The 12,529-nt window shown below is 35.9% G+C and overlaps 2 protein-coding genes across 2 annotated transcripts in view; both read left to right on the forward strand.

Moving 5' to 3' along the window:
- The window catches only part of Smp_033700 (DNA photolyase, putative), a gene marked incomplete at both ends in the record, with an annotated part of 33,521 nt that overhangs the window by 10,855 nt on the left and 10,137 nt on the right, over positions 1–12,529 (forward strand). The window contains one exon of the mRNA XM_018791616.1: positions 7,685–7,957. Within this exon, the coding sequence (XP_018645223.1) occupies positions 7,685–7,957 (273 nt within the window). The remainder of the gene's footprint in view (positions 1–7,684; positions 7,958–12,529) is intronic.
- On the forward strand, positions 4,106–5,047 carry Smp_186180 (hypothetical protein; the record flags this gene model as incomplete). Its single annotated transcript, XM_018791617.1, has 1 exon — positions 4,106–5,047. One exon carries the CDS (start codon positions 4,106–4,108, stop codon positions 4,451–4,453), a length of 348 nt encoding a protein of 115 aa, XP_018645224.1. The 3' UTR covers positions 4,454–5,047.

Raw genomic sequence — 12,529 nt, forward strand, 5'->3', positions numbered from 1 at the left:
ACGCAGTGTATCCTCTAATCTACTTCTTTCCCGCTACCTTTCAGGGATTCAATTTAGCGCTCGCCTCGTGATGCAGTTTGATGATTTCCGCAACATATATCCTATCCATCTCCAGCGTCTTTTCCTAGTTTCCTCTTCAACTGGAAGCTAATTTGTTCTCTCCCACAATAGGCTGTTGCTGATGGTATCTGGTCAACAGACACTGAGTATCTTGCGTAGACAATTGTTTATAAATACTTATATCTTTTTGATGATGGTTGTAGTAGTTCTCCAAGTTTCAGTTCCGTACAGTAGAACTGTCTTGACGTTGGTATTGAAGATTGTGACCTTGATGTTGGTTGACAGTTGTTTTGAGTTTTATATGTTCTTGAAGTGTAGGAATGCTGTTGTTACTTTGCCAATCCTTGACTTTACATCTGCATTGGGTACTCCTTGTTCATCGATGATGCTACCCAGATACATGAAAGTTTTCACTTCTCTCAGATTTTCTCCATCAAGTGTGGTTGGGTTAGTGCTCTCCTTGTTGTATTTGAGGATGTTGCTTTTTCCTTTGTGCATGTTGAGGCCTACTTATGCAGAGGCTGCTGCTACAGTGGTTGTCTTCATCTGCATTTGTTGGTGTGTATGAGATAGGGGAGCTAAATGATCTGCGAAGTCCAAATCGTCTAGTTGCATGCAAACTGTCGATTGTATTCCGTGCATGCCGTCAGATGTGTAGGTCTTTATAATCCAGTCAACCACCATAAGGAAGAGAAGAGGGGAGAGTAGACAGCCTTGTCTGACTCCTGTCCTTACTTTGGATGCATCTGTCAGCTGTCCTCCATGCACGACTTTGCAGTGTGGTTCGTCGTATGAACTTCCTATGATATTGACGATTTTCTCAGCTACCCACTCCATTTATTTATTTATTTAAACCCGTAAATATTGGTACAAAGGGGCACCAAATATTTATGCGCCACACAAATCTCATTTGATTTGTGTGAGGGCTGTGATGCTGCCCAGGTGCCCAAACTGAAGCAGGTGTCGAAGAATTTTCCATAATATTCTCATATCCACACTGTCAAATACCTTCTCATAGTTTAAGGGAATTGATGTATGGTGACGCGTTCCACTCAACTGATTGTTCGACGATGATTCGTAGTGTGGTAATTTGGTATATGCACGACTGATCCTTATGAAATCTGGTTTGTTGAGCGTCTACTAAATCTTACATCTTTTTCAGCAACTCTGGTAAAAGGTACTGAATAATGGTTGTCTGTCTCACATTCATCCCTACATTTGAATTTTAGCGTGCTAACTTTGGATTCTGATGCTCAAGTATGTATGATAATTGATTTATTCAGCTACTTCAATTTATAGGTCGATAGATCAAATCTTCTGAAAGCAGGCCAACCATCCCGAGATGGCAAGACTTTTATTATCTATCTGTAAAAGTAATCACCAAATTTTGGCGTATTGTAAGGTTTAGTATGAATAAGATGGCGGTTTTTTACTATCGAATACAAAAACTTATGGAATTTCACCTGAAGGGTTTAAACATTTAGAAATCTGCTTACCTGTGATATCTTTCTTTGTCAGTGATATAATGCCCAAGAATTAGGCCTAACAGTTTGGTCTTAATTGATTGGAGGGTTAACGACCTACCAACTGGTTTCTTTCGGCTGCTTATATCTTTCTCTCATGTTTATTTTATGTGAATTTTTTTTATCAATGAGCATATCATTTTATTACATAGAAAGACCTATTCTTTTGGCTAGTGGTGTTGTCTTTGTGTTATAAACGTATGGATGCCGTCGCCAATTGTTATAAACGTAGAGAGAGAGAGAGGATGCTGGTTATAACTTTAGGGGGTTCTGGTTATAACAGTCCTTTTACTTCTTACACGTATGTGGGACGTTAATTTATCTTAGACGAATATCTACACTAGATTCCCACCCAGTGTCTATTCTACAGGACTTCAACAGAACTCAGATCAAGAACACAATATTAGCCTGACTATAACGTCAATATATTTCACACCAAATCCGACACATGGAACAGTCAATAAGTCTCAATAAGTGTCGAACTATAATAAGGATAGGGAAATATATATATACATAACACCTGTCATCCTGTCTAATGTCTGACTCATCAAGACAACCAATCATTATCATTCTCGCCCACACATCACCTCCCTCGCGAAGTTCGATCGTATGATTTCACTTTGGGGTCTATTTGAAAAAATTTCGTTTGTTTCCGTTTCCTGAATGACCTTCGTCTAACTTCTGATTCTAGATCATTTTTTTTCATTTCAACTTGTGGTGGTGGTGGTGGAATATCAAACGTATCACATAATACTTCCATTGGTAATGGTTTGAGTTTAGATGACTCATAAACACATTTTCTATCTCGCAGTTGATTTACATGTCTAATAATTAGTGTATTTTCGACCATCACTTCATATAATACTGTACCACGTCGTTTTTTTATAAACCCAAAAATCCATTTTGGCTTGCCAGGCCGGAAATCCCGTGCATAAACTGAGTCACCTACTTTGAATTCTCGAATTTTCAGGCAATTCCCTTTGTTATTTTTTTGTAGTCCACTGATTCTGTCTTTCGGGTTCAAAACATCAAAAAATGTTCTAATCGGTCGGCCAAACATTATTTCGGCTGGAGATTTCCCATCTTGACAGTTTGGACTTGGCGTAATTCTATAGGAAATGAGAAATTGTTGCAGAGCCTCTTCTACGTTGCCTTCTCCTCCCATCTTTAAGAGAGCTCGTTTAAGAATATCAACAAATTTCTCTGCCTGCCCGTTCGACTTAGGGTGATACGGTGGAGTTCTAACGTGCTCGATTCCATTCTGTTTACAGAACTCCGCAAACTCTAACGACGTGAACTGCGTCCCGTTATCTGAAACCAAAACATTAGGTGTACCAAACCTACCAAATAGTTGTCTCAGATGTAGCAGTGTTTCAGACGTAGATGGTCTTCGTACCACATAAATTTCAGGCCATTTTGAGTATGAATCAACCACCACCAAAAAATATTGTCCACTTATTGGTCCAGCATAATCAACATGTAGTCGGACCCAAGGCTTTGTCGTTTCTGGCCATGACTGGGATTCTGCTTTCGGTACATTCAACGGTAAATCCCACAAACCAAATTTATCAATCCAATCAATACCTAATAGATTGGTATGACAGTTCCCGGATACGTAACATTTCCCGGTCATAGTCTTTTCACCAAACGTGAGAGGTAGCTGTATTACTCCAAGGAGAGTAATATTAGTTCCTGACGCACTCTTAGCATTATGACATGTAGGTTGATATCGGGGTCGACCAATTTTAATCCAAGTTTCTCTAGAAATTAATGTTATGTCAGACCCAGTATCGACTTGTAGTTTGACCGGTTTGCCATCGAAAAAGATGGTTACATACTTCCTTTTAGAGAAGAAATGCTCACTTTTTGTAGCCAGAACAACATTTGAGTTATGCGGTATTGATTTTGAAGTCTGCATCTTATTTCGTTTACGGAACTTATGCTCACGGTCAGAAACCTTCGGCCTACTTTTACAACATACTTGAGCATGACCATATTTACCACATTGAAAGCATACTCGTTTTTTAAAATAGCAAACATTGGCAGAATGACACTTACCACATCGCCAACATGACGTTTTGTGTTTCACTTGATTTGGGATTTTCTGGGAGTTCGAATCTTTATTTCCATTTAAAGATTTACGTAAAGCATTAACTCCAACGTGTTCACTGTTCCTTTCTACGAGATTCGTGTCATGCTTCAAATTAACCATTCTTTGACAATCTTCAGATACTGATTGTAGACTGATATTAGGATCTTGTTCGATTCTCGTTAGAATCCGTGTTCTAATATCTGCATCTACTGGAGATTGTAATCCACATACAAAAATAAGGCACTTGAATTGATCTGAGGACATTTCCTGTAATCGGAACCGCTCACATTCCCGGTTCACGATACTTGCATACGTTACGTAATCGTCCTGTACTTTCTTTACAAGTTGAAGACACTGGTATCTAGTGTGAAAAATTGATGACCGTTCACCAAATATACGAGTCAGGCATTCAACTGTTTCTTTGAACGTTATGTCGGATGGCTTCTTTGGGAGGATAAAATTACAGAATTTTTCATGTTCGGACACTCCGAGCTTTCGTAATAATAATCTCAATTTCGAACTTTCGTCCCACTCTTTACATTCATTAATAAATAAATCCTCATGGCGTTTAAACCACGCCTCAAAAGTAACTCCACTTTCTGGATCAAATCTGAATTCAGCTATTGAATTAGCAATAGAATCCGGAGTCATAGTGGAATTAGACACATCAGTTCTTGAGGATATCGACATATTTTTGACTAATAATTCGATAAGAGTATTTTGTTGTTGCAAAAAGGTTTTCAGATCATCCATTTTCTTGATACAAAGTTCACTTTAACTGAATACGTAAGCGTAGATCCGTTTTAATCACCGTCGCCAATGTTATAAACGTATGGATGCCGTCGCCAATTGTTATAAACGTAGAGAGAGAGAGAGGATGCTGGTTATAACTTTAGGGGGTTCTGGTTATAACAGTCCTTTTACTTCTTACACGTATGTGGGACGTTAATTTATCTTAGACGAATATCTACACTAGATTCCCACCCAGTGTCTATTCTACAGGACTTCAACAGAACTCAGATCAAGAACACAATATTAGCCTGACTATAACGTCAATATATTTCACACCAAATCCGACACATGGAACAGTCAATAAGTCTCAATAAGTGTCGAACTATAATAAGGATAGGGAAATATATATATACATAACACCTGTCATCCTGTCTAATGTCTGACTCATCAAGACAACCAATCATTATCATTCTCGCCCACACATCACTTTGATTTCAAATCATTCGGGCATTTAGTTCAATAATTCTGTCTTATGAGCGAGCAGGCTTCATTCAACCATCTCTTATCTTTCAATCAACATTCGTTTTCATTTTAACAACCCAAAATTCGTTCATCGTATAAGTAAAATCATCTCGAATAACAGCCAACCAACACTACCAGAAAGATGTGTTATCTAAAGTTTTTAGTTTCTTGCACTTAAAAGAATATCTCGATAAAATGATACCGAGAAATGTTTTTTGTGTGTTTAGGAAATTAAAAGCAAAGGGAAAGGTTGAATGATTTTTTACATGCCTAGCATCTTGGCACATATATTTTTACGATGTAGAAACAGTTCTTATCATACTTAACAACTTTTATTCTGTTTTCTAGTTATACTTTTATCCTCTTAGTTCTCATAAAGAATTTAAACGTCATTTTAAGTAGTAGGAGTACCATTAATTAAAACAAGTGGTGGCTACAGCTCAATGGTATGTTAAACTGAGTTCATACTTGCCTTTCATTGTGATAATCTTACGAAGTGTAAATTTTACTGGGCCTAGTACAATACCATGAGATCAAGTCTATACTAATTAGTCATAGTTTAGTAACTAGTATCATGTTTATCTAGTCACATTTATATGTATATATATACCGTAGAATCTGTTTCAAAGATCACTCTTCAGATTTTCCTGGTCATATCAATTTCCAAACTGTTTAAAAATCTCCATTCAACAACACTAATATATAAACAAAAAATATTCTTTTTATTAAATTCTCTTCACGTCTTTCAAATTTATATATTAATTAATCATCCCAAAAGTGACCATGTCTAGAGCAAAGCATATCGTTTAAAATCATGCCACGTGAATTTAAGATAGTTTGCAAAATAAAATGAAATTGTTTATTTGAAATGACTAATATGCAATGTTAACTTAACAAGCTTATACGTTAGATGAAATTGTGAGATTAATAGGCAAATATCGATGATGACTAGCAGTGATACTTGTCAACTAGATGTATCTGCATCCTAGAGTTGATGTTCACTCCGGGACTCGAACCTAATATCGTTCACTTCAAACGCAATCGCATTATCCGCTTAGCTACTGAGTCCTAAGATTAGTGATCAGAATAAATGTGGGTTAGATAGAGTGAAAAAAATGATAGTGCAGTTACCAATCCGATCGAATGTTTAGTGGAAGACGATATTGTGTATAAAGTTGTGTGGATTTAGTGAGAAATAATAAGATGGAATGAGTGCAAAGTAAATTAATCATGTGTTCGGGAGACTAACAGTGATGTTAAACGAATAGTAATAATAGTATACTAGCGCTGTGACCAGTTTGGACTAAATGGGCTAGTATTAAGCTGTTTGATTTCTTGACTACCCTTTTGCTTAGCCACTCTGAGAGATGTTTAGGATCACGAAAATGTACATCCCTAGAACTTCATCCAATATAACTTGCTCCACAATTGTGAAATAAAAACGAGGTTGCCATTGTAGGTAAGTCATCTTTTAGCATAGGCGCGTGGGAAACACTAGTTGTAGTTTTCCGGCGTTGAACGTTCTCTGAATTGTTCTACGTAATTTCTTGATTAGTATTTGACTGTCTGCATCACCTCTGAACTTTAGGCGTATGAACGTACTGTAAACATTAAATCTGCCATTTTAATCCGTATAGTACCTTGGCTAACCCCGTTTGTGCGACAGTGGTAACAAGAAGTACGGTTTGCATTGGTCTAATCTATTTCAACCACTCGTTTATCCAGACATATATTTAGAATAAAAAAGGGGAAGCGAAGCGGAGAAGGCGAGTGAGTCAACTCGTTTTGATAAAGCGAGACGAAATAAGCCAAAGACACGTAATGAGTAGGGTAAGCAGTACACACACCTATGCTCATACAAAAACAGTCAAGGCTAATAAACGAATAATTGACAAGGTCAAAACGCGACTCAAGAAGAATGAATAAACTGGTCTGTCCGGAAGCTAGAATGACTCGTTTGTGCTTAACATGATGATGGACACTACAAGTTCACTCACCGACTGTTTGTTATCAAAAGATCTTGCTAATTATGTACTGCCGTTTAGTTAAGCTCCACTAGAAAACTTCATTTAGAAGGAGAGAAACCGCATCTCTGTGCTATAGAAAATCAGTTGTGGACTCACTGATTAAATTAATTTCATCTGTTTACTAAAGCTTAGGAGCTGTGCTACAGTATTGTTGAAATTCACTATCCTCACAAAAATAAAGATGCATGTTATTCGTATAATATGGGCTATTTAATCCAACCTCTTATCAGATAACTTATTCAGTTGTTTCCATTGCTTAACACAAACCTGGCTCGCAATACATCAGTGAGTTGGTGAAGACCTATAGAATATCACAACAAGACATTATCCTAATACAATGAAATATTTGAATGTTGGTTTCAGTTACTAAAAAAGATATATGCTTCCTCTTAACTAATGCTTAAGAGACAAATGTAATCTCTAAGATTGGCGACTTTGGCCCTTCCCTGTGTCTAGTCCTAGATATTCTGAGTTATCGTTACCAGGTAAAACTCAATCCTTACACGTGACAACTGCGCTGTTGTTTTTATTTCATCTGTATAAATAAGAAAATTTCAAGATCTTTTTGAAATAAGGTTCTGTTTTTATCTTTTTATTATCGTTTATATATATATATATATATATATATACATAGGCATTTCGTATATGAGTTGCATTTGTAAGATTTTATTGTGGTAATATGTGTGACTTTCAACATGGTAAAGTTTTGTCCCATTTTTTTTATTTAGGAATGTCGTGAACTTTGTATACCATTTCATATTACATCAGCTATCACTAACAGCTCATCGAACAATCAGCCAGTCAAAACGGGCGTTAAGCGTAAATTACCGGAATCGGTGAATGATTATTGTCACGCTGATACAGTCGCTCAGTCCGTTTTAAGTTTGATACAAAGTGTTAATATCAGCTGTATCATAACAGATTTTTTTCCTTTACGTGAACCTACAGCTTGGATAAAACAGTTGGCTGAACTGCTACCAGAAAATATTCCGTTTTGTCAGGTAATACTTGATAATGATAAATGATTATTCTGTGCATATAATTTGACTATCTTATCTGTGGTGATTGTATAAAACAGGGCAATGGGCAGAAGTAATCAATATTTGTTGTGAGAAATTACATTGCTTATATAATACACATACGTAGCCTTCGATCATTCATTTGTATCTTGCGTTGTTTTCTACAATCCTAACTGTCTTTTGATCCAGTCGTCAAATGTTATGCTTACGACGTGCTTTGATGTACTGAAAATTTTCTCCCCTGATGACTGTGACGGCTTCTGGGCCACGTTTTGCCACATACTACTTACAAGCAGTTTCGTGACTAACGTCCTCCATAGTGATTAACAAATCATCAACTATTTCAACTTCGAACAAGTTCACTGAACATCTTTGTATAAAAATGGGAATTAGAAGCTGAGAGTGATTCCTTTTTAAGAGTTAATGTCAATGAAAATGTATTTGTAGTTCGTGAATAAGTGAGCAAGTGTATTTTTTACTTAAAATTGTGCTGTAGTAAACAATCCGTGGATTGAATTTAGAATTGTTCACGATGTAGAGTTAAGCATTTAAAACCTTTCGACTAAATTTCACTGAGGCTTTTAGGTTCGTAGCCGAATCAGTTCACTTTGTTTATGTTATGAATTCAAAAAAGAAGGCCATTAACAATTTGCTGCGATTTTATGCCCGGCTTTTTATCACGTAAATTATCCACCAATCGAAATATGGCTTATCCAATTTTAGCACTGTTCCAAATTAATGACGTTCGACCGGTACGAGCAGTCTAGTGTCCTTATTGGTCCTTTGTCCGCCTAGCCCTTCCAATCGAGTCCAGAACACCAATTACAGCTTCTGCTATGCGAATCATTTATTTCGAGCATACTCGGTTTATATACCAGACAGACAGATCGCATCACACCATAAAATGGAAAATAATATTTGTACAAGATCAAGCCAAATGTAGCTGTGAACGTGGGAGACAGTAATCAATAAACTGAACATAATTTGGGAACAGTAAATCGTATGATAATAGTTTATAGGTCAAAATGAAGCTTATAATAAGATGAATATATATGGATTAAATCTAATCACTGAATAGTTATGCAATAACAATATATATAAAATAATAGTCCATTAATAGGTCCCGGAAGTTGTTTGTACTTATGTCTTCACTAGGATATAACAGTTTAGAACAGAAAAATCTCATCAATTGTAATCAAATGGAGATTTAAACCCTTTTTTGTTTATTTTTATACCATATCTTAATTTCTGGTGGGAAGAACCCTTCATATTTCGTAGCTTTCTAGTATTCTAAAGGTTTTACTAGTCATAATCGTCCGTCATGTAGTTAAGAAATATTTAATTGTTTGTAACTCAATAGTTTTTACATGGTAGCTTGTAGGTAATTGGTTTAATCAATAATCCCGAGTATTTGACAAAAAACAATTAATGATCTTTTTGCTTTGCAAAGGGGTAAAGTATTCAAAGAATTGTAGTTTAAATCTGTTTTATTGAAAAAATGGAAGTCAGGAAGCGGTAGTTTAGTAGTTATTTGGATGACACTAATTTACGGTGGAGCTTTGAGCAACACGAAAGTGACTTTAAGAAACTTCAACTATTTATGGTCAAAAAGGGATTATAAGTTAGTGTGAGCGATTACGATTAGAATTTAGTGTTAGAAGTTGGGTTTGGAAAATAGAGTTAGAGTTTCTATCACGAATTGGCATCAACTATAGTGCCGAATTTGCTGTGTCGCCATTTGAGTGAGTGGATTTCGCGCCGAAATGTAAGAGTTCCCCTCTCAAATCTGATTGGTTCGTCCGTAAATAATAATCCCACCGTTGTTTAGTTTCATAATGGTTACTACATTCGACTCTCAATTATCACTTTGTAGGTTTGAATCTTCCTTCTTTTCTTTCAGTTTGAATAGCCGTGTAGTATCTCTAATCGGAATAGTAGGATTATAGTTGAAAGTCAGATACATAAATGCTGTAAATAGCTAGTAAGTTGTAGCATTCATCCATTTATTACAAAGTCAGTGTGAATTGCTATTAGGTTTACATGATACATTCTGAATTATTTATATTCCTTATAAATCCGTTGAAAAGGTGTAATAGTAGATAAGTCAGCTGAATGTTGTTCACTAATGTACTCAAGTAACTAATCCTATCGATATGGTAACATTCTAGAGTGCACGAGAAAGGAGTTAATGTTTTGTACGACTAACTGGGAATTATTTACAGACGGCCCACTGGAAAACACCACTAATGTTATCACCTGTTATCTTAAATTCTGTTTTGATATTTGTTGTCCTACTGAAACCATTTTTTAAGTTTTGACCGACTTACATCTCCACAAATAAAACGACTACGGAGGGTAAAAAAGAATGTACAAGGAGAAAAACACTATTGAAGTTTGTAAGCTAAATGACCTAATAAACCTAGAGATTAGATGTCTCAACTCTATGTTTACTCAGAAACTCCTATCTTGTAAAAACTCTCCAAGTATGTGGAAAATCTTTAAAGAACTTACAGTGACAGGTAGATTAAAAGCAATAACCAGCTGAATGTTTGTGACTTAAATAAGTCCTTTGTACGTCAGTCATCTGATGCCATGATCTCTATATCCACAGGTTTGAGGAATAATTGTGTTCCTAGTCTCACTGAAAATAATGTCTGAAAATGTCTCGAGCCACTTAATTCATCTCAATGTTTAGGACCTGATGGTATCCCAAGCCTCCTTTTTAAAAAAATGTGCTGATGTTCTATGTTATACATTCATGAATATCTTTAACAGATCCTTCTCAACTAATCTCATACTGAAAATGTGGAGAAAGGTAAAGATAATCCCTATGTGGTGTGAGCTACTTATATCAACATAAGTAGTATATATCGTGAGTCAGGAATAGAATATCTGGATGGAGAAGATCTAGGAGGGAAGAACAGAAACAGAGAGCAATTGGTGTGGAAATCCAGAAACAATTAAGTCTGATACAATTAATGAACATTTTGCAAATAAAGTATCAGAGTATGGTTTTTTCTATTTTATCAAGCAACTTTGTAATTTGTGCTAAATTCATAGTCTGTTGTCCTCGTCCGTGTTCTCATTCACTACACCCATACATAAGAAAGTATCTGGTGATAAAAATGTGAAATTTAGAACCATAGCAATAACTTCACCTTTCCTCAAAATAATGGAAAAATTATTGATACTCCCACTTCAACCTGCAATAAAAGAACACAATAATCCGTATCCGTTTGCTTATAAATGCAAAAAAGAACCTTAGGTTCCGTTGCTGTTTTGCATCACAATATGGTGTTTAGCTTGGAAAAGGGTGAGAAGTATGTTCGATGTGCTTTCCTGGACTATACTTCTGCTTTTGATTCTATCCCAAGACACCTCTTACTTAACAAGTTGATCTGCGTCAGCACTGACGGCTGGATAACAAATTGGCTATGTTCCTACCTTTCTGGAAGAGGACAGTACACTGTGTTTGGAGAAAAGTGTTCAACGTTTCTACTGTCTCATGAAGGTGTGCCACAAGGAGCTGTTCTTTCACCTCTTTTTTCTGCATGATCTGCCATCTTCCACAAAAAACACTTGTGAAATATGCGGACGACCTCACTGTATGTATGCCAATTTTTACCTCTTTACATCCCATAGAAATGAATGAGTTTTTGTCTCGTATTGAGTGGTGGTCTGTTGTTAATGGTCTCTCAATCCACCTAAATGTCAAGCTGTTAACTTCAGCAGCTATACACTATTGTGGGATCCCTTAATGCTTGTGCCATTTGAGACTTCTTGATAAACACAGTGTCGAAGGTCAGTTATCTTGGTGTTACTTTTTCCTTTAATCTCTCTTGGTCTTCTAAAGTTTTACTGTTATTGAAAAAAAGTTTACCGTTTGACTTACTACATGAAGAGGCTGCATGTTTTCGGGATTACTCGCCATTCACTCTCACAACTTGACAATTCCTGCATACTACCTATTATTATTTACTGTTCTCCATTATTCTTTCCCGGGCTTTTGAGAAAAGACTTTGCTGTACTGTGGAGAGAGCTGAAGGCAGCTAGCAAGGTGTGTGGTGAATCTTTTGAGGTCATTATATTTATGATTGTGGATAGACATTTAAAGTCTTGCAAACTCCTAGCAGGTGTTATCAGATACTAACCATCCACTTCATTCATATCTTTCTCCTTGTATATCTTTTGGTAGAACGAGATGTAAATACATTAAAATCCATGCACACAAGCAAATCTATAAAAGTTCTGTAATACCTTACCTAGCAAATTTACTCTGTGGCGAAGAGGTTATTAGAGTTAACCTAATCAATAGCCTGTATTCTTAAGCATGTCTCAAATTTGATAAGTTGTACAGACTCAGATTTTTTTCACCTTTTTTTGTTTCTTGGTGAAAAAAACTTCTTGAAATACCTCGTATTGAGAATTCTACATTGTACCAAAATATAATATTTAATAAAGCCATTAATAATAGCAATTATATATATATATATATAATGTATATATATATATATATATATATATATATATATATATATATATATATATATATAT

This window comes from Schistosoma mansoni, assembly GCF_000237925.1.
Source record: "Schistosoma mansoni, WGS project CABG00000000 data, chromosome 2 unplaced supercontig 0108, strain Puerto Rico, whole genome shotgun sequence".
Classification (NCBI taxonomy): domain Eukaryota; kingdom Metazoa; phylum Platyhelminthes; class Trematoda; order Strigeidida; family Schistosomatidae; genus Schistosoma; species Schistosoma mansoni.